Source organism: Fundulus heteroclitus, chromosome 22, assembly GCF_011125445.2.
Source record: "Fundulus heteroclitus isolate FHET01 chromosome 22, MU-UCD_Fhet_4.1, whole genome shotgun sequence".
In the NCBI taxonomy this organism is placed as follows: domain Eukaryota; kingdom Metazoa; phylum Chordata; class Actinopteri; order Cyprinodontiformes; family Fundulidae; genus Fundulus; species Fundulus heteroclitus.
In genome coordinates, this window is record NC_046382.1 from 39,550,192 (window position 1) to 39,576,934 (window position 26,743).

The window sequence follows — 26,743 nt, forward strand, 5'->3', positions numbered from 1 at the left end:
AACCCAACAACAACACCGCCATCTACTGGATGGGCTGCTCAGAAGCACCGTTGGCAGATAGGGTCAAGGTTTTCCAGCCAAAAAACAGAAGGAAAAAAAACACACAATTGTTCTCCCGTGATTGTTTTAATATAACCTAGACTGCCTAATATGAGGAGAATCACTTCTATTTAAACTCCATTCACAGCATTTACGCTCAATATTTCACCTTCTCTCAGCAAATGAAAAAAATTGAAAACCACCTAATCTGGCAACACTGCTCAAAAACACACGTTATCAACACATTTTAAACCTTTCTAGCTTCCAGGAAATCTTAATGGGCTTTTCATTATTTATTTTTAATAATAAAAAAAAATCCAATTGCATAAACACTAAAAACAAAATAATTACATAATTATCAACACCATACACTCAAGGAGCAAAACCTTGGACCTGCCTCACACCTTTTTGCAGAACAATACACAGTGATTTGCTGAACACGCTTGTCTACACCCATGGGCCAGACACGTCAGGTGTGCAAACACATGATTGCTTTATTGTAAACGCACCAATCAGGTTTGAGCACTACAAAAAGGCAGCAGGTGAGCTCATATACTCTCAATCCAAATGGAAGAAGTCAAAAGAAGAAGAGCGAGGTGAGAGGGCGAATCCGTGGAGGACGAGCGGGAGGGAGAGGTTGAGAAAGAGGAAGACCTGAAGCAGGAGGAGAACGTCCTTAAAGAAGAAGAGGACCAAATTTGTCAAATAAAATAAATACTATCATGTCATCAACCATGCACTGACGCTGAGGGAGGCTGGACTAAAAGTGCAGCCTAATCTTAGCAGAGTTACAGTGGCATCTGTCATTTTGATAAGAAAACAGGTGAAAATAAATCTGACAGTTATAGTGAGCAGCTGCTTACTGTTATATATACCATATCAGCACTTTTGATACCTTTTCTTGTGCAATTTTATTGTAGCTGACATGTTTTTTTTTTTCATATTTTTTCTTCTGTATTGAGGGCCAAGAATGAAAAGGAGGAAGGGGGCCCATGTTCACACCCGAATAAGAGAGAGATCATAAACATGTTTTTTGGCTAATAATTGCCATCAGGCTCAGAACTTCAAGCCGACATTATTGGTGATGACATTTTCAATAATGTTTATTAGGACTCTCTGACAACACTTGCATGCATCCTGAAAATACATCAAGTTCAAGTTAAACTACTTCATCGCGTTCTGTTTGAGCAGAATTCCGAGAGGACCAAACAGCTGTGGCATGAGTGTGGACTTATGTATTGTCCACATCCTGCACACGTTACCATTTTAACATGCAAATTCCCTGCATACTAGACCTATGATGAACTACACAATCACGTCTGTCACTGTATTTCAGAGTGTGTTACAGATGGAGGCTGAGGAAATCCCATGTTAACTCATCTACATAGAGGAGACGGGGTTCAGTCACAGTGAAGTAAGGAGGAGAGGCAGAAATATCAGGAGCCACAGGGTTATACTTCATGTCCCAGGGCAAGGTGGGGGTAACGTCAACCTTTGTGCTGCCATTTCACAGAATGCGGTCCTCCACCGTTATGCCAGTATGGGTCCTTACAACACAGATCACATTTTTGGACTGATTGCACAACCTCGTCAGAGTAATTAACCAAATGCACCAGATGTAACACACTGTCATCTGGGACAATGAGCCTTTCCACCACTCTGCTCTGGTGCAGAACTGGTTTCAACAGCATCCAGTTTACAGTACTGTACCTTCCACCGTATTCTCCATTGAAGAGTTATTCTCAGCATGACGAGGGAAGGTTTACGATCTCCGGGCCCAGGCTCACGTGTCCCTCATTCAGGCCATGGAAAGGACTTGTGACCAAATCTACACCACAGCTGTGCAAGGCTGCACTGCAAAAACGGATCTAAAAATAAGTAAAATGTTCTTAAAATTAGTGTTTTTGTCCTTGATTTGAGCAGGTAAATAAGATTATCTGCCATTGGAATGAGTATTTTGACCCCTAAAATAAGATAATTAGATATACTGCACTTGAAATAAGATGATGGAGATGAATTGTTCCTATTTTAAGTGCAAAAATCTTATTCTATTGGCAGATCATCTTAATTACCTGCTCAAATCAAGGACAAAAACACAAATTTTAAGAACATTTTACTTATTTTTAGTTCCGTTTTTGCAGTGTGGATCCGTCATTCAAGACTGTTCTTCTCACGTTGACTTACCAAATGAGGATATGGCCTACGATGATGAAATTCTTTGGTTCAATCCAGCTAGGTGAAGAGATGTGTAGTGCTTATTTTATTCAGATTTCTTCTTTTTTCTTTACAGTACTTGTAACCTGTTCTGGTAGTAAAGTATTTTGTCTATTTTCTGGGCTTACAGTGTTGGGACATGTTTTGTGATTGTATGTTGACTGATATTGATTATATGAAGAGAAATTAATCACATTTTCAACAGTCTGCTACATTGATCTTATTTGGTGATTTTACCATGTATGTATGTGTTCCCTCTATGTGCTTAGCTGCTTACAATAATATAATCAACAGAAGTCAGTGTTTTAAGTTAAACATAGCAGTGCGTAACTGGTTCCAACTAGGGTTGAACAATTAATCACATTTGCAATATGATCACAGTAAAAAAAACAACGCAATTTCCAAATCGCAGAAGTCTGCAAATTGTTGCTACGTAACAATGGAGAAGACGCGTCCTTTAGGTGTTGGTAATATGTTTAAAGTGGGTTTGTCTCCACATGGAAAGGAAGAGAGTTGCAGCAGTGAGATAATCTAATTGTATTATTTGTTTTAGAGTTTATATAAGCATACTGTTTTACCAGAAACTTTCAGGAATCTCACCACAGCATTAAGTACTTATCAAACTGTTGAACACATAGACGTGTTTGTTGGTTGCACTTTATGTTCAACAAGGATTGACATCCAACTCTGAAAGCTATTCTCTTAAATATTATTGTGATTAAGATTACATTTCTTGTTTTAAATGGTCCTTGTTACAAACTTTATCTACAAGCCAATTTTTTTTGCTTGTAGTTAATGCAGAGAATGTCCAAATTAAATTGTTACAGCAATTATGGTTGAAATATATTGCAATTTAGATTTTTGGTAAAATTGTATAGCCCTAGTTAAAACCAAACAAAGCCTTATGAAATGTGTTTCATAAGGTTGTTATAAATGTGTATATAGTTTTTCATTTTGCACAGGATCTGAGGTGTTCTGCATATTGTGGATGTGCTATTTGTGTGTACTGTTTTGGAGTTCCATGCCATGATTTCAAAATCGTGCTTAAGCAATAATAAACTGTACGCACGACTATTAGCACCAGTGCTAATAATCTGGGTGCTAGGTATGAATTCCCCAGCCTAACCTGCTGATCTCCTGTTAGTCAGGAAGTTTGTGATCCACTGACAGGTGGAGGCTGGCACAGTAAGGATGGTGCTAAGGACGTCTGGGAAGATGGTGTTAAAAGCTGAGCTTAAGTCCAATACTTAACCTCAGAAATGCTTAAGCTCAGATGATGCAGTTCCAAGTTTACTGCATCATGCACTGACCTGTCAGCCTTAAGGGCAAAATGCAGGGGTCCATCAAGGGTCCTGTGGTGTCCTTCAGGTGGTCCAGTACCAGTCTTTCAAAGCACTTTGTTACTACAGCTGTAAGGGTGACAGGGCTGTAATAATTAGAGATGGAGTGATGGAGGACATTTTGGGGACCGAGATGATTGTAGGGCGTTTGAAGCAGGAGGGAACTTCCCACAGCTCCAGTGATCTGTTGAAGATCTGTGTGACAATGGGGGCCAGAGGGCCAACGCAGATTTTCAGGAAGGATGGTGAAACCGTTGGGGCTGGTTGAGGATAGTGTTGGAGCATCAGACAGGCATGAATTTTGGCTTTTCAGCTCATCAACCAGTCGTTGGGTACTAGTAGAGTTGGGGGATGGTCTCTTGTTTGTCTGCAGGCCTTTCCACACTCATGCAGGGTTGCTGCATGGCTTATTTTCCTAGCTTTGCAGCGTAGCATCTCTTTGCTGCTGTGATCTCTTCAGTCAGTGTGTTCCTGGCCTGGTTGTACAGGACTTTGTTCTCACTTCTGATGGCCTCCTCTTTGGTCTGACGAAGCTGCCTGAGTTTCGCTGTGAACCAGAGCTTTGGTTACATGCGTGGAAGGTTGTCACAACCACTGATGTAAGACGTTGCAGTGTCAGTTTGTTTGTCTAGGTCAGTGGCTGCTGCCTCAAATACACTCCGGTCAGTACTGTCAAAACAGGCCTATAACGGACCACGCTAGTCCGTACTCTACTCCACACCATGTGCTTTTAAAGTGTTTTGACTGACTTTTTTTCTCTACCCTGCTGGATATTTTTCTGGCTTTAAGATAAGATAAGATAGGCTTTATTGATCTCACATTGGAGAAATTCGCTTGCCACATCGGCTCATAAGAGAAGGTGCAAAAGCAGGAAAGGTGCATCAGTTGTATACAGTGAACCTTCATATATACAGTGGATCAAAGAAAAAGAGAAAATAAGAATAAAAATACAAAAAGAAATAGAAATGGGCATATGATGTATTATTTACATTCACAGTGACATATATATATATATATATGTGTGTGTGTGTGTGTGTGTGTGTGTGTGTGTGTGTGTGTGTGTATTAACATTTGCTCCTCCACCATTTTGGATCTAAGCCATAGAACACTCCACCGAATCAGCGCAGTGCAATGTGAATACCCAATATCCAGCTAATAACAATAAAAGTACATTACACAGAATTTTACCAGCTTAGAAATGATCGGTCTCTCCCCTCTCTGCTTTTCTATCTCTCCCTTCTCTCTCACACACTGAGCCATGTCAGAGCCTGATCTATGATCCAGACATTAATCCGGTAGATTATTTTATCCTTAAAAAACAGTCAAGATGTTCTTGCATTAACAATGTTTGTATTTTTTGTGATACTCATGTTTTTATTTATAAGTTGTTTACGTCTTTATTCTAACGTTTCTCACATATTTCCTCAGAGTTGATGCAACACAGTTATACTTAATGGCAGCAGGAGACAAAACAGAAGGTGGGGCTTAAAGCCATCGCGTTACCGGGTCTGTCGAAAACCAAGAGGGGTACAGTGCAGAGGAGCTCAGGCGGGACGAGTAGAGCGGAGTGGGGTAGACTGGGGTCATGGAAAAGGCCCATAACTCCAGCTTTGACTCATTGGTCCATCTTTAAAAACTTTCTTGCCTATATGATGGGATCAGATGGACCAGACAGTGGTCAGAGCACCTCTGTTACAGATGCAGTTTTGACAGGCTTTCTTCGTCTGGGCAATACAGTTGTGTGTGTGCTAACTTATTACAGTAAGCAGAAGAAGAGCATAACTTATGGAGCGCACTTTTACTGTTAGGAATAACAGGGCTGCTAATCACACACATTGGTATGCTGATCCATATGCAGCCAGTGTAAAAAAAAAGCGTAAGTTTTAATATTTTTTGGCTCTGAAGCATGCAGTTGTGTGTGTATATTACACACAACTGCATGGTAAAATGCAAAGGCATCAGCAATGATCTTGGAACAGCAATTGTTGCCACGAACTATGCCAAGGGTCAGAAAAGCAGGCTGAACATCCCTCTCAAAAAAATGAACATGGCAGCATGGCGGCAACCTCCGCGTGGCTTCTGAGCTCCTTTGCTTCCTTAGAAGTACTGTATAGTGGATGATCTTATTCGCATGTGAGTTTCCAGGAGATCGTCCACATGTCAATCATTGTGATGTGCTCAATGTAGTACGTGCACGTTCCATGCTCGTTTCTGCTTGTTGTGTTCTTCTAGTGTTTATGGATCTAGAAGCAAAATTGTATTCGGGAGAATCTTTCACGTGATCCCACTGAGGAGCGAACATGCAGGTCTGATGGTACGCAGTAATTCTACCTACCCTACATTTCCGTATAACAATCGTCCACTTTATCTTTAAGTTGGCGCCAACACTCAAAATCTTGACTGATATTTACCCTTGTTTTGCTTTTCTTTCTTCCTTTTGAATCTCAGAAACTGTCATGGAGCTACTGCTAACTGCCAACAACTGAGTTCCGTCTCACATGACTTCAGTCCACTATTCCTATTGGTGCAGAATCCTTTCGTGTTGACCTTGGCATCGTAACCAGACGCAAATATTTATGTTTCGGACACATCAAAATTTATAAAACAATTATTTACATACTGTCAGGGTGCAATCCTGCCTGCTGCACCCTGAATCTTCCAGAACCTTCCTCCTCATGCTCTGCTCCACTAATCATCCTCACCCAGGGGTGGTTCTAGACAGGGGCCAACAGGGGCCCATGCCCCTGTAGAAATGGTTCTGGCCACTGTACTAAAGACATGATAATAAATACACTTCTCATAATTATTTGCAATGGCAAAGAAACCATAACTGATTGGTCACTTTGACCAATATTATTTTTTTACCTATACAGTTTTACTCTAAAAAGAATTTAAAACTTCAGATGTTTCACGTTTAGCTTATGAGCTGGGGGCAAAGTTTTAACTGCTAGATCAGGGGTCTTAAACCTGCAGTTCCAGAGCCACACATGGCTCACTTAATATTATTACATTATATTAATATATTATATTATTATTATATTTATTGTTTTTTAAGTTTTTTGTTCTGTGCCCCTGTGAAAAAACACTGGCCCCACCTTGGCCCCCCTGGTAAATTTGGTCTAGAACCGCCACTGTCCTCACCTGTTAAATCTTCAATCAGTCAGAACTCAGTCCACCTGCAAAGCTCTCCATATAAACCCACCTCAGTGTCCAGTTCTCCGCCAGTCCGTCTCTCATTCTCCTGTGAGAAGAGCTCGCCGCCTTCACTGTACTTCTGATGAAGTTACCTCCACGTCTCTGGTCCCTCAACTATCCCAGCACCTCCCGTGACTCTCCAGCTCACTCTGATCAGGCTGCTCCAGCATTCTTCATCTGCCCACCCAACTCCGGTAAAAGACCCTGGTCCGCTTCATCCATTATCACTTTACCCAGCAATAAACTGTCTGAACAGCTGCTCTGCGCTCTGTGTGTGTGCTTGTTCGGGTTCACCGAGACAAATCTGACACATACTATATATTTATTTTTCGGTAAAATCAAGACTTTTATTCAGCGCCACTCCAGACGTTCTGTAGATGTATTATTTTTGAAAGATGAATCTTGATGAAAAAAGTTGTAGCTATAACTTATACGTTTGATTTTTGGATCGATGTTCTTTGGGCACTTCAGACCAAAGTGGAGATTATTAGTAAGAATACATTGGAGCAATTTTTGAGAAATAAAATCCCACACATTTCAGCAAAAACAACTATTATCAAACATGGTTTTACAGCTATAAAAGCATCCCGTTCCAGTCTTTTCGTAGACAATAAACTGCTCTGCATATCTAGAGAAGAATGTAAAATAAGCTCATCAGCAGGACAATGACTCCAAATACATCAGCATATCTACAACAAAGTGGTTGATAAAGACAGGAATAAAGCTGTTGTAAAGATACACAGTTTAATTATTGACACTTCTCTCTTACTTTTTAATCCAAATGGCTGCTGCTGGCTTGAAAAAAAAAAATCTCAATGTTAGTGGTTGTCTGTCAAGATTTGTCCCTTACAAGAACAGTTGCATATTTTTTGGAAGTCGCTGTATATTATCTTTTGATTACATCATTTAGTGGGTAAGTTCCAACAGTTGCTGCGCCTTTAATCATTGCATCTCTAAACAAGATCTGAGATAATACCAATGGTGGTAGTTGCGCAGGGTTGTAAGAGCAGCCCATGTGAGGAGGCTTCGTTTCTCGACCCAGCCGTCCTGGGTTCCATCAGTCCCTGTCCGTGGACCTTTGCCGCATGTCCTCCCCATTTCCTGTCAGTCTTTTACCGATAAAGGCCACTAGTGCCACAAAAATAACATGTCTTTGAAAAAACAAACACATTTAAAATAGCCTACCTATTTGAAAGAGTAATAAAATAAACACGAATTCTAAATAATTTGCGGTTTTACATGGCACACACAAAATAATTAAAGACTTCCAGCTTTTAGATGGCGTAAATGTCTTTTATTATTATTATTATTATTATTATTATTATTATTATTAGTAGTAGTAGTAGTAGTAGTAGTAGTAGTAGTAGTAGTAGTAGTAGTAGTAGTATGAAACAACCGCTTGTAAGAGCCATAGACATCATATATTATGCCTATGGTAAGAGCGCTTCTAATCTCATGTTTATGCGATCCAGGCGAATGCAGGGATCTCGCGAGATGACAGACCCTTTAAAAAAAACATTGACGGACTCTCGCGATACTTGCATAGCGTTACCCCATTTTCCAGCTGTCCCTCTCTCGGTCGGGATTTCGGAACCACGGGAGAGTCACCGGAAAGGCTTTTGGTGATAAACCGTCGTATTTTGGGGAGAATATATCACAATTTATGGTTACATAAAAACACAGAGAGTGACTTTATGCACCTTTTAAGGATGGACGCGGAACTATGAGGTAAGAAGGTTGTGCCGAGTGGCTGATGTGAAAGAATGTCCCTGAGCGGGCTGAGGTTAGCCTGTATGCTAATTCTACTGATAACGGTTGCCTGGCCAGTCGCTCCTCTTCCACAAGGAGTAGTTTATCAGTGCGAACGGTAACTTGTTATATTTGCAGTTTTAGGCTGTGCCAGATATATACGTTGCACTTTAGACGGGCAAGGCATTTGTAACGCGCTCACAGCCATGTATTTAGCCAGTATGCTAACCTGAAATCAGTGCACCTCCTCTGTGAACCCGTCAACCTGAGCGGGGTTACTGATGGTTAACCTCTGGCTCAGAAAGGACCAGTCTCACTGATCCACTATCTTTCCCTTACTGTGATGGGGAAAGTGTGGGGTTCTAGAAGGGATACTGTCTCTAACTCCTCTTCCGCTCGCAAACATAAATCCTGGTGTTAGTCGCAGCTGTCAAATCCAGAGAATGCTCCGAAAACCTGCTTAGAACCGTTCAAAAAAAAAAAAAGCCTCGCGGGGTTTAGGACCAGGCGCGTTATCTGTGGATTCAGCTGAACAGAAAACAGGAAGCGAGAATGTGTCCGTCCGCCTGTTACTGTAAACGCTCCCTTCTTTTCCAGAGAGATGGGGCGGGGGAAGGAGCGTCAGCCTCGCTGAGGTGTAACTTCATCGTTTTCATGCGGGGAGAGGGGCTCACAAAGCGGAGGCAGGCAGGGCTGGTCGCTATGGTAACCGGGATGCTGACAGTTCCCCCTCCAGGTGGGGGGCAGGGTGACCAGGTCCCAGTCAGCTAAAGCGGGGACAAAAGAGCGTGTTTGGGCTGGACAGCCACGCCGCTGGGAGGTTTCTGGTGTTATTTCCTGGGTTCTGGTTTTCTGAAGCTCCGGTCTGCCTACCGTGATTATAATTAACAACATACAAGATTAAAGGGGCACTGATCAGAATGTTGTAGCTGCTCCAGTTTGTGTGAAGCCTTCAGCAGCTTTGGATTTCAGTTCATTTCAGTTTCTCTTTAAGAGCCATCATTGGAGAAGTTATTAGAACAGCTTTCAGAACCCTGCAGACTGCCCGCTGTGGGTCCCTGCCTGGGCAACATCCTCAGCCCCATGACTGCTCCCCAAATGATGGGTCCAATGTAGAAGACACATTTTGTTGGAATGTACAACTGCAACAATGAATACAGATTTCTTCTTTAAATATTTTTATATCCTTCCATCATCAATTATTTGTGTCACACCGCGAAGAGCAGTACCTTTTAAAGGTGCATAGCCACGTTATTTGACTTTTTAAAAATGTATACGTCAGTAGCTCCCTGGTTCCATGCAAAGTTTTTCTGAAAGATTATCACATCCTGCTGGCGTATTAGTTGTTATTTTGGTGTTTTATGCTTTGTTTTTGCTCAATGTGTTAGTAAATATAGACTTTTGTGTTTATTTGTAATAACAATGGAAGTACAACAGAGCGTATGCGCAGCAGGGGATAAAACAAGGAAGCAGCTAACGGCTATTAGCATCTACCAGCAAAACAATGAAAAAGGGTCCAATATTAAGAGGGGGAGAAAAATACAATAAAATATTCCCAGGAGGAAAAAGACTGGAATGTGGCTGGAGATATAGTATGACTGTTGGTGTCCACTGAAGCGAACGCTAAACCTGCCGATTGCTCAGATGTGACCTCAGAGCTGATTGATGTGAGTAAATGTTCTGATAGAAGGTTCTTAAAGTTGCTGTAGATCGGTGTATTTCATTAATAACGGTTGTTCTTCGATCACACCAAGCTGCTACTTTACTGCGAGGCACTGCAGAGGGTCAGGCTCGGTCCAGCATTATTTAATAATGTTTTATTAATTAAGCAAACTGGCATTATGATAATTCTGTGATACTGCCAGTAGATGGCGCCATGTCAGGTTATATCTGCTCATTGTGCCCGGTCCTGGGTTCTATTTAGCCTCAAAAACGACCATCAGAACGCTATCAGGATGGACGCTTGCTGTATATAACCTTATTTTATCCTGATCAAACTTTTTTAAAGCATATAACGTTGTTATATACCTTTAAGAGTAGTAATACCTCCTCATTGCTTATTGCCTTTTTGCAAAATCAAGGAGAAAATGAGCTGTGATTTCAAATGGCCTGCCGAACATATTTCAAATACAGTCAGCACCTTATTCTAAGTAATAAAGCACCAGAGTTCCCCGAGGAAGTGCTGGCAAAACTTCTGCACCGCGATGGTGGTGACTGATTAAGGTGGTGGCAGTGTATTTGTGATTTGAGGCATCAAATGACGACTCACTGGCTGTTCTCTGGAGAACTTGATGTTGAGCTGAGAACAGTCATTCGAGCGTCTGAATCAGCCGAGTGGGAGCAGAGGTGCATGAGAACCAAGCAGGACAGCGGTCCTTGTGGACCGGGGTTCTAATAAGGTTGTCGACGGGGTGGAGTAGTGAGCTTCATCCCAGGTGAGGAACCCTACAAAGAGCTCTGACTGCTTCAGTAAAAAGATATTCTGATAAAAACCCCAGTTCTAGGACAGGAGCTGTTGGTCGTCAGCTGGTTCACCGTTAATATAAACCGTGTTCTTAGGGTCTGCTGACGCGGACAGTCTGGCTCAGAAGGCAACGTGGTACCGCAGCGTGACTTTAAGTCCTTCCCACTGGGTTTTCTCTTTGCTATTAGGTGTGTTTGGGTTCTAGTTCTCCGTTAGGATGTTGTATATTTCTCCGTATAAAGATGAGAAAAATCCATTGGCGAATTTGTGACAATTATTTTATCATGTTTATAAAACCCCTTCAATATAACATTTAGAAAAATAAAACACAAAATGACGCCTGTATATTGAACTATTGTAAATGTCATCTGACCTTTATTGAATAAAGTTGTATCGCAATATATATTGACATTGAACTATTGCAATGATTGATGGGGATTGCTGTATGGAGCAGTCAGACGGTACATGACTGGGGAACCCTGCAGACTGTAACAACATGTATATCTTCATTTCCTCCGTTTAAATGAAAAAAAGACTGAGGTTCTGGTTGTTAACTCTGGTGGTTCTGGTAATATCACCACCTTTGTTTTTTTTTTCTCTTTGGCCCCACGCAGAAAATCCACTGTCACAAAGTTAGGCTGAAAATGGACCCCTGCCAGAAAAAAAAGCAATTTCCAAATAGCAGAGGTGTGTGATTTTTGGCTACGTAACAATTAATGGATCAGACGCGTCCTTTGGGTGGCTGATATGTTTAAGGTGGGTTTGCTCCACATGGAAGGGAGGAGAGTTGCAGCGGTGAGATAATCTCATTTTATTACTTCCCTTCGGTCAGCTGCTATGTTGTATTTACAGTGCCTTAGAAATAAATGTGTGGTGCTATCTGTGCGTGCTGTATTTTTCTCACATTGCAGCCACAGTCGCCCGTGTAGTACATCACTGTGAAGGAAAAGAACGCACAGTGCGCGGTGTGTTCAGGGTCCTGCAGCCTCTGACAGCTTAGTTTTATCTGGTGGTCAACTCCGTCTGTCTGGCTAACTTCCCTGCTCAGAGTCATGAGTTTTCCCGCCAAAACCCGCCTAAAGGGCATGAAAACTTTTGCAAGGAATTGGAAGTGTTTAGAGCGCAGCTGTTGACACGTCAAAGAAGGTGATTTCTTTCTGTTATGCTTGACTTTTAAGCAAACACCAAATGTCTGCTGCCGGTTACTGTCATGGCGGCCTGATGTGTCTTTGTCAGCCGTCTTCCTGCGTCGCGTCTCTATGTTCCTTATCTCGGTCTGAAGCAGCAGAGCTGGAACGTGGCTCTGTTTTACAAACGGTCTCACCCTTAGTGCCATCATCCCCCCCCCATGGGTGGGACAGCACCGTGTCAGAGGGTTCAGACCACTAGCTCTTTAATGCGTTGGTGTGAAAGCGGCCGTCTGATGGGGATGTGTGTGTGTGTGTGTGTGTGGGGGGGTGGGGGGGTGGGGTGGTGTGTTAATGACCGACAACATCACCAATAAGATACGGTCAACAAATCCTTCTCAGGGCTTCATCCAGCGCTCACCTTTCATGTTAATCGTACATCATCAGTATTTTACCCCTAATCCTTTGCTGTGTTTCTGTTGGACCTTTGATTATTCATGAATAATCAAAGCAGGCCGTCACTCCTGGACAGCGGAGCAGCAGAGCACTTATTTTGTCCTTGGCTGGTCCCAGCTCATTACCAATGAGGAATGTTGGAAAAGTCCAGCCTGGGAGACAGAAAGGCCGGTCTGGACCGTCCTTTGTGTCGTGTTCTGATGCGAGCGTGTGTACACAACAGACCCACAATGCAGGGCCATCCCACGGCTCTAATTATACAGCCTAATCCCAGCAACACGCCGCTTTAAGCCTTCTGGTACGCATGCATGACAAGGAACCAGGGAAGTTGGCATACGCCTAAAAATGTTCATTTTTCTCCTCTTTCCTAATAATTGGGAGGAATAATTAGAGGCTGGATTGGATAGAAGGTGATAGTTTGGACTTTGACTAGGCCACTGTGGTACATGACAACATTTAGATCCAGGTCATTGTGCTGTGGGTCTGGCTGTATGTGTAGCGTCGTCCTGCAGGAAGGTGAGCCTCCGTCCGCCGCTCCTTCAGGGTTGTCCCGTATTCAGCTCCATCCATCCCCACAGCAGCTCTGACCTGCTTTCCTGTCCCCGCTGAAGAAAAACGGGACGTCCCCACAGCATCATACGGCCCCCACCGTGTTGTGTGTTGTGTTCAGGCTCATGCACAGGCTCAGTTTTCTTCCTCTCGCCTTTGTTTGCGTATCAAACGTGAAGCCAAACGTTGAATTTGCCAGCTCAGCTGAAATGAATTTGCCGTACGGATGCTGGTGAACACACCCCCTCTCTGGTTTTTCAGCTTTCCTAGCGCTGCGCCGGCAGATTGCGGTCACTCACGCGTCACTCGCAGGCATTGTGTAAAGTTGACTAATGAAGTCGGATGGTTTGGCCCGGAGCTTTGTTTTTTTTTTTTTCAGGAAGACTCCTCTGGCTCGACTCCTCGTCAGTGTTGAAATAAGAACGCACACGACTCTTCTGATGACTGTTGTCTGATTAGGAAACGGAGGCTCGGTGTGTTGCAACAGGTTAGACGTGGAGGCTGAAGTACCAGTTAAGCAGAAGTGGGATTAGTCACGTCTGCGGCTGGCAGCAGGAGCTGCTCGCCGGCTCCCACACTCTGCGGGCTGCCGTTGGGAAGGAGCGGCGCTGGACGCGTTGGCCGGGGCCTCTGACCTAGTTAGCAGCGCTCACTTTGTCCTGCGCCGTGATAATGGGGAGCGCACAGACGCCTCACTACTGACAGCTCTTATTATGCGTCTCAGAGAGAGGAGACGGAAACACAGGGGGAGATAAGCAAGCATGCATACGCACTTTATCACCATTTTAGTTAATCGTGATTAAAATTCATCGTGCGATTCGTTGATTATCGCGGCAGACCTTATCGGGTCGCTTCTCCAAGTACGAGTATCGGGCCGCCGCTAGTTGTGATGATCAGAGACGGTCAGTCACTGTTAGAGGCAGACAGATAATGCTGTCATTCGGTTTGTTTTGCTCGTTAAAAGCAATAAATGACACACCAGCATGAACACACCCTCTCCTTGCTGCAGTGATTGTCCATTTACCAGTTGCTGGCATGTCCCAGGTAGAAGAAGGCAGCTCTGGATCTGATGGCCACAGCTGTGTGCCTGACGTTGTGTTACGTTCACTGTGTGTTCATGTAAGGGGGCTTCATTCCACAATATTCCACACGTTGGCCAGAAATTACACCCTGAGCTGTTAAAGTCGCACCTTCAAGCAGCCACATGGTTGAGTTTGTGTCGGGGTCTCTCTGCGTCGCCCAGCGGAGCGTTGCAGGGAGCAGGACGGGTCTGCTCGCTCGTCTATCCAACATAAATGTGTGTGTGTGTGTGTGTGTGCGTGTGTGTGTGTGAACGTGAAGCTGGGGAGTTCAGAACCGAGAGAAGCTCTGTCTCCTGCTGATGAGCGCACACAGTGCAGCAAGTGCACTAGACAGAAGTTCACCAGTGAAGCAGGAAGATGTTCTGCATAACTATTTGCTCTCATTATCGCACAGCTCCAGAGGTTCTGCCACTGAGAAAGACATTGTGTTGCTAGATGGAGCCGCCTAAATGGTTGTCTTACCAGACAGGTGTCAGACTTAATAAGGTTCCACCCAAGGTTATTCTTTACCGGCGGATCTAGGTTTCAAGGAGTGGGAGGGAAACCGGGCAGGTAGCTTTCAAAATATAACGCTGAATAAAAAACGGTGACATGATGGTTAGACGGACGGAGACGGAAGGATATGATAAAAAGGTGGAGAAGCAGAAAAACCAAGAGAGAGAAGCCTGGCTGTTCATGTGGAGCTGGATCCAGGAATGTTAATGGAAAGTTGAGTGGAAGGAAAAAAAAACTCCTGATGACAAACAGACAAGATTCCTTGTAACGGTATGACGGCAGGTTTCTGCTTTGATACTGCAGACCGGCCCGGGCCTCGCACCGCTCAGTCGTCAAAACTGATCATAATAACATTTTTATCTCCTTTTTTCTTTCTTGTTTTAGGCGCAGTGTAGTGGCAGAAGACTGAGTGAACCATGGCGCAGTTCCCCACTGCCTTCACAGGTCAGCATGCGTACACATATGAACATCTACCCAGAACATCTCTGTTTTCACCATAACCCCTGAAAAATGTGCCGAGCAGGCAACGTTGTCCTGCGTCACTTCTTTTGGGCTCGTGGTTCCCGATTCTTTCCTGAGTCTTTACCTTTAGCCCGGGAGCTCAGACAGAGAGCAGTGCTTCTCAGTCCCAGTGGGATTTGTCAGCGCGTAAACAGAAGCGTAGATAATGCAGGGAACTTAACCCACAGCGCCCTGTACCTTTGAGCCAGACCTCCTTTATCTCTGAACCACGTCTGAGTCAGCTCACAGCAACTGAGGCTGAAAGAAACCAGCGACAGCAGAAAGCTCTGTGGAATGTAAACAGCAGCTCAGCGCGCTGCAGGTACTCAAAGACATTTCTCTTTCCCCTTTGGGCTCTTCCTGCAGCGTTTTGTCCAAACGGTCCACTAGCCGCGCCTTGGAGCCGTCGACAAAGCCTCGTTTGACTGTAAGCTTTGATCCAGGGCTAAATGGGAATGTCTTTTAGCTCTAAAAGGGAGTCAGCATGAATCTCTGAAGATGGAGCTCCAAGATGAGAAGTTCTACAGGAAGTGGCGCTCTGAGGGAAGCACTTGATGTAGCGTCTGATGGAGTTAGCTGAGAACGATGCAACAGCGGAGCTATCAGTGTGGCGTAGCATGGCCAGACTAACAGGCAGGCTGATTGGGCAGGACACGTCAGCCGAGTAATGCTAAGAAGAAGAAGATGAAGAAGAAGAATGTGCCTCTGTCAGCCTGTCTGGCCTTCAGCATCCCACTTTTCTCTGATTTGACTTTATGTCCTAAATGTCCTTCAACAAGAACTCAAACTTCACCCTTTTCTCACTGTCTAGCACTGCCCTCCCTTCCATGTTCTAACCGTGTGTGTGTGTGTGTGTGTGTGTGTGTGTGTGTGTGTGTGTGTGTGTGTGTGTGTGTGTGTGTGTGTGTGTGTGTGTGTGTGTGTGTGTGTGTGTGTGTGTGTGTGTGCGTCAGGACAAGACGTGTTTCTGATCACTGCGGATGAAAGGGCCAAACACGATCAGCAGTTTCACAGCCTCTCTCCGACTGCCGGGGGTTTCATAACAGGTGAGGAGCTGCCCCCCCCCATGGCTTGGCCCGGCTCATTTACAGGAAGCGTGGCGTTTGCTCTCCTCTCACATCTCCTTTCTCTTTGGCCGTTAGGTGACCAGGCCAAAAACTTCTTCCTTCAGTCGGGGCTGCCGCCGCCCATCCTGGCCCAGATATGGTGAGTCATGAAGCGCCTCGCTCCCCTCTGACCGATGAGCGTCACTTTCTTTAGGTTTCCAGCTGCGTTGTTAAATAAGCGGTCCGTATTCAGCGCAGACGGTCACATTTCTAACATTTAACAGACTAATGGGTGTGACTAGCACAGTGAAAGTAGCTGATGTGGTTCTCCTGCCGTCTTGTTGTGGGTCAAACTAACCGTGTTCCCTGTGTCCGCTCAGGGCTTTGGCTGATATGAACGGCGACGGCCGCATGGACATCCACGAGTTCTCCATCGCCATGAAACTGATCAAGCTGAAGCTGCAGGGTCACCCTCTGCCGCCGGCGCTTCCTCCCAGCATGAAGCAGCCGCCCCTCGCTCTGCCCCCCCAGGCCAGCTTTGGTGGGCAGCCTTTACTCCTTAAGTCAGAGAAGCGTTAACCGTGCGGTTGTGTGCGTCCTGCAGGAGTGGTTTTCTTCTTAGCATGTGTTGTTTCCTTGTTTACAGAGGCAAAAATTTGCTGCGGGGACCAATATGTTACCATTTATATGTAGATGGTTTCTCCCCAATGAAAGTAACCCCGCTGCCTCTGCGTCTCTTCCAGGAATGCCCCCTATGGCGCCACTCCCCACTCCCATTCCAGCTCCCATCGCAGCTCCTCTGCCAGTCGTGCCCCCGCTCCCCCTTCCTCCTCTTCCGGTTGGGGTGTCGCCTCCTCTCGTCTCTACCGCCGCCCCGCCCCTCCCGCCGCCCATCGCCAACGGAGCTCCTCCCACCGCCATGATGCCGCCCATCCCAGGCTTCCCCCACCCAGGTAAAGCAGGAGACCAGCTGTCTCCGTGTGTTTCCTTATCTGTCCTTCCTGAATTACCAACATACACCAAGCATTGGCGATGTGCTTCTTTGCCATTATGGGTCTCTCCCCTAAAGCGCTGGATGTCATTTTCCAAAGTGAAAAATGTTTTGTTTGCTTTCAGTCTCAGCTCCGCCTTCGTTCAATCGCTCCAGCACCAAGCTGCAGAAGGGCTCGTCGTTTGACGCTGCAGGGTAAGCTCAGAGTCTGCTGGCTTTCTCTTACACGGGTGCATCTCAAAACATGAGAATATCATAGAAACTGGCATTTATTCAATAATATGGAAGCCTTCTGAAGAAGATGGGAGATTTCTATGGTGTGGACTGAGTCAGAGCTACAATCACTACACACAGCCGGTCCAGGACACGGGCTGCTACCGTCACGTTCTCTCCTGAACTAAAGACCAAATGAATCCGTGGTCCGATTCATTTGTAAGTGAAGCTCTGAGATTGTAGATGAACATCGGGGAGACTAAGGATCCAAGCTGCTTCACCACTTTAGTTCTGGCCTCTGCTAGTGTCGGTGTGTTGGTTTCTTTAGGTCTAAAGTGAGTGCAGCTCATAATATACCAGGAAATGATAAGGAACTTTGTACTTCTCTCTGCTGACAAGCTTCCTGAAGATGCTGACGCTTATTTCCAGCAGAATTGGCGCACGTCCACATGTGCAGAAGTACTTAAATGTCGGTAGTTTCACTGTGCTTGACACTAGCCTGACCTAAACGGCACGGAGAATCAGTGCAGTGTTTTCATAAGGAAGAGTCAGTCATTCTGGCTTTCCTCAGCAGAGCCATGGGCTGAGCACCTCGCTGCTACGCTGTGTTGATGCTGTAGTTACGCCAAAGGACCTGAGCAGTCAAACTGCTTTTCTCTGATATTTAGGTGTATTGTGATGCACCCAGACCTGCTAAAATAAGAGAGGCAGCACAGAGATCCTTACACATGTCATGTCCTTCTGATCTTCTCCCAGCTCCCAGCCTCCCTCTGACTGGGCAGTTCCTCAGTCCTCCAGACTAAAGTACCGGCAGCTTTTTAACTCCCATGACAAGATGATGAGCGGTTACCTCACCGGTGCGTCGACACACAGCCACACAGGATTTGATTTCATTGAGCGTCTCTCTAAACTGTCTGTGGGGATTGTTGTTTAGGGCCTCAGGCTCGCACCATCCTGATGCAGTCCAGCCTTCCTCAGAGTCAGCTGGCCACCATCTGGTCAGTGCGTTTCACTTCAGCCGTGCGTCTGTGTATAGAGCAAGAGCGAATGGAGTGAACTTGTGCTTGGTTGTCTTCTCCTGAAGGAGCCTGTCGGACATCGACCAGGACGGAAAGCTGACGGCTGAGGAGTTCATCTTGGCCATGCACCTCATAGACATGGCCATGTCAGGGTTACCGCTGCCTCCAGTGTTACCGCCAGATTACCTCCCACCCACGTTCAGGTAAGCCCCCCCCCCCCCCCCCCCCGCTCCACCGTCTCCCCCGTCTTCAGACAGCACCTGCGCTTCTTCAGGTGTAACATGATTTGGTGTAACTGATGCTAGGCTGACCACTGGCAGCCAAATGGATGAACGTGTTGGGATTGTATCTGTGTTAAAGGCGCGTGCGGAGCGACAGTGTTCAGTCAGACCAGAAGAGTGTCCAGGAGGAGGCAGAGGAGGAGAATGAGAGCAGTCAGGAGAAGAAACTACCAGGTGACTTGTTGAGTCTGCTCTGTCTCAGTGGAGTTCCCCCTCTGCCCACGGTCAGGCATCCCGTCAGATCCCGCCCTGCAGCCAACCACGGCTACCCGCACTGTCACTTTAAGACGCCTCGGCCGTTCTTTGAACACGTTTGGGAGTAATAAGTATAACGCTTCAGATCAACACCCAGTTTCTAAGCAAGCATCTGTTTCTGCACAAACTGAAAGAACACATTAGAATAAACATTATTAATAGCTAGGGGGATTCATTGTGAAAAATGACTGTACACTAAACAGTTGTTGGATATTCCTGATTAGCGCTGAATAAAAGAAATGTTCCACTTCCTAAAGGAGCCATATATTGGTGTGTGAAACCCATTTGCATCACTAAGAGCAAATATGTTTCAGTTCAAGCTAAAAGCAATGCAAAGCAGGTTTACGCTGCTGTTTGCAATCTTTTCTCCTTGATTCTAAAGCCTGTAGTGGTCTCTGTCTGTCGCCCATAATAAGATATTACAATTGGTTTATTGCTCGGCTTTCAACTTTTAAACATTCTGTTCTATTTCAATGCCTTTTAAATGGTTTTATGTGATAGAGCAACACAGAGTAGCCCCAAAGGATCAGAAGAGTGAAATTATACTTGACGGAGCGTTTCTACGCTGAAGGTCATGGTTCAGCCTTCCTCAGGCAGAACTTCGTAGAACCTCCTCCTGCAGCAATTACAGCCCAGCCTGGTGTCTCCACCAGCTTTGCATATCTAGAACGTACATCTGTAAACCCGTTCTCCTTTACAGCGTGGTTTGCATATATGTGCTTCAGCACGCTTTGCCCGAACAGCACTAAATGAATTCTGCCTTCAGAAGTCAGCTGCTTATTAAATAGATTCCAGTGGGAGTTTAGTCTCAATAGAAACGCAGCCGCTCAGTTTCTGGCCTCAGTGGTTAGTGAACTGTAGAGTCGGTCCTGGAGTGCTGAAGCAGAGACAGGACACTGGAGCGTGAGACCTCAGACCTAAACTGACAGGCAGGTCAAGGAGAATTAACCAGAACAGCAGCCACAAGGCACTGCTGCTCCCCCAGAGTTACCTCTGGAGGAGCAGCAGTGATCCGTCGCTCTGGTTGGAGCATATGTGGACAACCTTTCTGAAGGAAAAAAGCCCTGCTTGTAGTTACTCATAAGGCCAGGCTGGGACTCAGCAGACGGAGAGGGACGGGATCTGGCCAGATGGGATCAAAGGGAAACGTTTGCCCTAAATGGAACGGCACATCATCCTAAAACACAGCAGCTCCTCAGTGAAACACGGTGGCGGCGCCGTCACGCTGTGGCAAGGCTTTTCTCAATTGGACGAAAAGGTAAATAGTTTAGCAAGGCGCCGTAGAAGTGGGATCCTGTTCCCTCTGGGATGTCTTTATGAGCCATCCCACCACCTCTGAGTTTAAGCGCTGCATATCTCTGTGTCGTTGTGGAAACTTAAAACAGTTTTCCTGATAGGGACAAGAGCCATGCCCACATTTCTGTTCAACCCCTGCCTGAGTTCCTCTATGTATTGAATATTTTCATCAGATGATGCCGCAGGACGATGTGGTCGTACCACTTTACAAAGAAGGTTGTTTATTCCCGCTCATTGTCCATGGCTTTGAGGGATTGCTGCAAAGCCATGGACAATGCAGACGATGTAGAGGAGGAGGAATTTTTTGACCAATCTGTATAATCTGATTGAATTTGACTTTGGAAAGGGCCTTGAGATGACGTGTTTCATGAATTGGTGCTATATAAATAACCATTCAATTCAGTCCAGTTTTAACAGCTACCTTTAATATTCTCACTGCCTCACCACAGTGACATTTGAGGATAAGAAGAGGGAGAACTTTGAAAGAGGAAACCTGGAGCTGGAGAAAAGACGTCAGGCTCTGCAGGAGCAGCAGAGGAAAGAACAGGAGAGGCTGGCAGCCCTGGAGAGAGAGGAGCAGGAGAGAAAGGTAGACGGCTGCCGATGGCTCATTTCCACACGTTACTAGCGTTTACACTATTTACACAAGTAACTTCCCATGGGAGGAACAGAAAGAACGGTTTGTGTTTGCCTGCTTACGGTTGCATCGTTGTTTCAGGAGCGCGAGCGTCTGGAACAAGAACGAAGACGACAACAGGAGCTGGAGAAACAGCTGGAGAAGCAGCGAGAGCTGGAGAGGCAAAGAGAAGAAGAACGCCGCAAGGAGATAGAACGGAGAGAGGTAGACAGACGGAAAGACAGACAGAAAGAAAGACAGACAGACAGCTTTCTGAGTTTGGGCTATGGTGAAGTTAAGATGCTGCAGATCTGTAATTATATGAGCTGGAATCACTCATAAAAGCTTCCCATGACTCACTTCCACCTAGTTTCAATCCAGGGTTTACAGTAAAGTAGTTCAAACATTTGCCTGGAGCAGCTTTGTTGATTGTAATTAGATGTATTTAAAAAGGAAAGCTGTTGATTTTCACTATTATTTAAGTTTGAAGACCATGTGTAGTTCTTAGTTTTGATGCGGGCAGGTTTGAGCTCAGCTTTTGGGTGTGTGTCCCCCAGGCTGCTAAGAGGGAACTGGAGCGCCAGCGGCAGCTGGAGTGGGAACGGCAGCGCCGCCAGGAGCTGCTCACTCAGAGAAACCGGGAGCAAGAAAGCATCGTGCTGCTCAAAGCCAGGAAGAAGACGCTGGAGTTTGAACTGGAGGCTTTGGTAATCAACAACACAAGTTGAAACTGGTTCTATGTCTGTGTCTGCAACAGAATGTGTTTGAGATATTATTGGTATTGTTGTTCTGATTGTAAGCAGCTAGGTTCAACTGGGCTTTTTACTGTGGTGCACATGAAGTAAATTGTACAATATTTCATTGCTTTTCTCCAGAACGACAAGAAGAACCAGCTGGAAGGTAAACTAAAGGATGTTCGCTTCCGTCTTTCAACTCAGCGTAGAGAGATTGAGCAGACCAATCAGACCAGAGAAACTCGCATCGCTGAAATCACACAGCTTCAGCAGCAGCTTCAGGTACGCACACCAAGCCAGCCTGAACACATTCTTTTTTAACTGGAGCGTTTATGTTGCACACCTTTGGAAACTGTTGTTTTCTTGCATTGATGGCAAAGCCTGGTAATAAGGTGGATGTTTAACAGGTGGATCATTTCTGCTTTTGTGTTCCCTGCAGGACTCCCAGCAGTGGCTGGGGAGGCTGATTCCTGACAAGCAGAGTCTGAACGACCAGTTGAAGCAGGTCCAGCAGAACAGTCTGCATCGTGAGTCCTGCGTGCCGACACACTCCTCACCACAGCACACACTTCAGCTTCCATCCACACACCTAACCATCCATCTGTCCATCCATCCATCCATCCATCCATCCATCCATCCATCCACACACCTAACCTCCATCCATCCATCCGTCTACACCTTTAACCATCCATCCATCCATCCACACACCTAACCATCCATCCATCTGTCTACACCTTTAACCATCCATCCGTCCATCCATCCGTCCATCCATCCGTCCATCCATCCATCCATCCATCCATCCACACACCTAACCTCCATCCATCCATCCGTCTACACCTTTAACCATCCATCCATCCATCCACACACCTAACCATCCATCCATCTGTCTACACCTTTAACCATCCATCCGTCCATCCATCCGTCCATCCATCCATCCATCCATCCATCCACACACCTAACATCCATCTATCCATCCGTCTACACCTTTAACCATCCATCCACACACCTAACCATCCATCCATCCGTCTACACCTTTAACCATCCATCCATCCATCCATCCATCCACACACCTAACATCCATCTATCCATCCGTCTACACCTTTAACCATCCATCCACACACCTAACCATCCATCCATCCGTCTACACCTTTAACCATCCATCCATCCATCCATCCATCCATCCATCCATCCACACACCTAACATCCATCTATCCATCCGTCTACACCTTTAACCATCCATCCACACACCTAACCATCCATCCATCTGTCTACACCTTTAACCATCCATCCGTCCGTCCGTCTACACCTTTAACCATCCAATCATCCATCCATCCACTCGTTTAACCATCCATCCATCCATCCATCCATCCGTCTACACCTTTAACCATCCATCCATCCATCCACACGCCTAACCATCCATCCGTCCGTCCGTCTACACCTTTAACCATCCATCCATCCATCCACACACCTAACCATCCATCCATCTGTCTACACCTTTAACCATCCGTCCGTCCGTCTACACCTTTAACCATCCATCCACACACCTAACCATCCGTCCGTCCGTCTACACCTTTAACCATCCATCCATCCATCCATCCACACACCTAACATCCATCTATCCATCCGTCTACAACTTTAACCATCTGTCCATCCATCCACTTGTTTAACCATCCAATCATCCATCCATCCATCCGTCTACACATTTAACCATCCGTCCATCCATCCATCCATCCATCCATCCATCCACTCATTTAACCATCCAACCATCCATCCATCCATCCGTCTCCACATTTTACCATCCGTCCGTCCATCCATCCATTCACACACCTAACCATCCGTCCATCCATCCATCCATCCATCCATCCACTCATTTAACCATCCAACCATCCATCCATCCATCCGTCTCCACATTTAACCATCGGTCCGTCCATCCATCCATTCACACACCTAACCATCCATCCATCCTTCCATCCATCCATCCATCCACTCACTCATTTAACCACCTCTCCATCCATCCACGGCTGGCAAACTCTGGCATTTTACCTGGAAAGTGTACACTTTTAACATGATCTGTAAGAACAAAGTATTTATTCTGTCCATGTTCTGAAATCCAGAAACTGTTGAACAAGATCAGAGATGAAAGCTTTGCTTCACAGCAGCGGTCAAGATTCACATCATTTTGACTGAAGTTAGAAGGCAGGAGCTGTCAGTGTTGCTGTTTTAATCTACTGCCTGGGTTAACTAACTAGCTGTGTAACTGACCTGACCTACCGTCATGTGTTGTGTGTGTTCAGGTGATAGCATGTCATCCCTGCAGAAGGCCATTGAGCAAAAGGAGAGCAGCAGGCAGCAGCTCCGGGAGCAGCTTGATACAGTGGAGAGGGAGACCAGAGCAAAACTGCTGGAAATAGATGCCTTCAACACACAACTGAAGGTAATTAATAAATGCTTTATTACAGCGCATCAGGAGGGAAACCAAACATAGCTACATGGAGCCTTGTTTTAAACCTAAGGGACGTAAAGAGAATTTGGAACGCTGCTTCAAGCTGGAGTTGTTAGACAAACGCTAGATATCAATTTGTTTGACTGGAAAGGCTGATAGAAAATCTATAAACCCTTTAGGTTACACTGTGTGGTGTTAATTTAAACACAAGATATTCATGTAATAATCTCCCAGATTATTCATCCTGTTACGGTCTGATAACGAGCTCCAGACAACTTCAAGTACTCAGATTGCTAAACAATAGTCTTAAGATCTAAATGTAAATCATTTTGATGGAATATTTACTTGTTTTACCAGATAGCATTATATTTACTGTACAGTTTAATATGTAGACTCGGTTGAGGAGCTAGACAATGAGCCTGGCAACCATTTACTAACACTTTAATTGTATTCCTAAGTGCGATCTATGATGATGTGTCCCATTCTTCATAGCATTCATCTCAAAGCTCAGCTGTACTTTATGAGCTGGTGAATCCAGCTGTGGTGCCTTTCTGTCTCTATGGATGTTGTACTGCTGCTGTCATCGTTAATTGTTATGTTTTAGGCAAACACTCTGTGGTTTCAGCCTGCTGCTCCGTGCACAGTGTGTTCATACACCTTATACGCTTTCACATTTTCTCCCAGTGCAGCGACGGATTTATTGGGCTTTATGTGACAGAACAACACAAAGTAAGGCAGAATTGTGACGTGGAAGGAAAATGGGCTTTTCTAATTTTCTGGCCTCTAATGGTGCGTTCAAACTGAACGCGGTTGAGGCGGTGGATTTCCATATTATCTCCATGCAAATGGCGCGGTCAGGACATGAAGCGGCCCGCGGCGAGAGCCACGCAGCTAGAGCGGTGCGGTCGGCACCAGGGCTGTGGTAATAAAATACATTTTCCAATTATGAATCAATTCTCAAATTAATTCTTTATATTTATTAATTAATAAAATCTAATTGATCAAATCGAATCGGTGATTTTCGCTGGACTAAGCTTTTTTTTTTTTTTTCAATCAAAATAGGAAAAGTAAGAGATGCTCTTTAGAGGTTTGTGGGTGTCTTTGAAAAAGGAGATCTCATTTAGCCCGTCAAAGGACTGTTGAATGGTTCATCGTTCGTCCTCCTCTCCAGAACTGGACCGGCTGGCCGGCGCCTCTACATCCTACTTTGGGTGCTCTGTCTCTCAGCCTCCTGCTCTGCTCTGTCTGGCTGCTTCTGTCTGAGCTCCACAGCAGGGACGCCTAAATGCAGCACCGTGACTGGCTTGGTAAAATCCCGCTCCGTGTTGAGTTGAACAGACAAGCGGATAGAAGCTCCCCCGTCAGATACGTTAGAGAACAATAGCGAACAAATTACGTCATGAAGTTCAAAGAACACACCTGTAAGGTTTGGATATAACGATACATTTAAAATCCCTGTGTCCTCTTCCTTCCATTTCACAATTAAGTGCTATTGTGGCTTCAATAGGACGACATGTGAAAACGTTTAACGGCTTAAAAAACTTTTCTGAGACACGGACGCCTTGACCACGAAGACTAGATATGTTTGGAGCCAGTTGGCAGCTGTCTTCATTTAACTTGCTTCTATCTGACCTAGGACAGGGAGACAGGTCAGAGAGAGCAGAGAGGGCAGAATCGGTCCAGTGGTTTGTTCCAGCCAGAAGCAGATGGGAACAATAAGGCCTGGGAGGAAGGCAGAAGAACAGATACCATAGAAACAGGCATAATCTGATTTTCTACCAACTAATCCAATCAGTGTGGCTCAGTATTTATTTATTTAGTGTAAGCGACATTACAGAAGGACTTGTGGAAGCAGTGCTGCAAGAGCAACAAATAATAAAGCACTTTGTTAGTTCCAGCAACATCTCAGTTGTGTGTTTCTTTACAGTAAGAGAGCCTTAGATGACTGAGGTGTGAACATATTTGACTGTACTCCCCTCCACCCTCCTCTCCACACCACCATAACTCCCTAAATCTTCCTTGGTCACTGCTGTGCCTCATCTCTCCATCTGCAATGCTTCTTTTTTCGTTTTTGCTCTCGTGCTATACTTGTCTTCGTTTTGTTTCTGCCTACTCGACCTGCATTCCTCCCATCCGTTTTCTCCCTGTTATTATTTGTTCGGTCCTCTTATTAAACCCCTCCTTCTATATTTTCTACTCCTTTTTATTTACCTCCCACACTGGCCTTTTGCACCCATGCCAGTGTCTGTGTGAGTTCTATGCCAACCACTGTGCCAGGATAGAAGCCCTGCGACGCCAGCTTCACCGCGAAGAGAAAGGGAGACAGGTAGAGCACACTGCCACTGCTGGAAGGGGGTGGTACTGCAGTTGGGATACACTGTGATTATGTAACGAGAGCTCTACTGTTAATGGTAGGCTGAGCCCTAAGGTCAGTTTTCTTTTGTGTTTGAATTGGATTTTATTAGGTGACTAACCTGCTTATGACTTTTAACAACCAACAACCAAAAGCCTGAAAAGCTTGATTTGTGGTGATGTTGAGATTAACCCAAGTAGACAACACTGAGTAGATGCATCCATCGCCGCCTGAGGAAGTCACACAGCGTATTTTAAGGTGTCACAAAACACGTCCGGGTTGTTG

The 26,743-nt window shown here is 45.3% G+C and overlaps 1 protein-coding gene across 4 annotated transcripts in view; it reads left to right on the plus strand.

The window, feature by feature from the left end:
- Window positions 1–8,346: 8,346 nt before the first annotated feature.
- The window catches only part of itsn1 (intersectin 1 (SH3 domain protein)), a 50,592-nt gene continuing 32,195 nt past the window's right edge, over window positions 8,347–26,743 (plus strand). For 2 of the 4 annotated variants that reach the window (XM_021321625.2, XM_021321626.2), the window contains exons 1-18: window positions 8,347–8,516; window positions 15,095–15,154; window positions 16,165–16,257; window positions 16,354–16,417; window positions 16,638–16,798; window positions 17,001–17,210; window positions 17,374–17,443; window positions 18,218–18,318; window positions 18,396–18,459; window positions 18,546–18,683; window positions 18,841–18,935; window positions 20,762–20,901; window positions 21,031–21,153; window positions 21,486–21,635; window positions 21,804–21,944; window positions 22,102–22,189; window positions 23,957–24,096; window positions 26,348–26,431. In XM_021321625.2, the coding sequence (XP_021177300.2) occupies window positions 15,127–15,154; window positions 16,165–16,257; window positions 16,354–16,417; window positions 16,638–16,798; window positions 17,001–17,210; window positions 17,374–17,443; window positions 18,218–18,318; window positions 18,396–18,459; window positions 18,546–18,683; window positions 18,841–18,935; window positions 20,762–20,901; window positions 21,031–21,153; window positions 21,486–21,635; window positions 21,804–21,944; window positions 22,102–22,189; window positions 23,957–24,096; window positions 26,348–26,431 (1,890 nt within the window). In that variant the 5' untranslated portion in view covers window positions 8,347–8,516; window positions 15,095–15,126. The remainder of the gene's footprint in view (window positions 8,517–15,094; window positions 15,155–16,164; window positions 16,258–16,353; window positions 16,418–16,637; window positions 16,799–17,000; window positions 17,211–17,373; window positions 17,444–18,217; window positions 18,319–18,395; window positions 18,460–18,545; window positions 18,684–18,840; window positions 18,936–20,761; window positions 20,902–21,030; window positions 21,154–21,485; window positions 21,636–21,803; window positions 21,945–22,101; window positions 22,190–23,956; window positions 24,097–26,347; window positions 26,432–26,743) is intronic. The other 2 variants (XM_021321627.2, XM_021321628.2) reach the window with 1 other exon arrangement.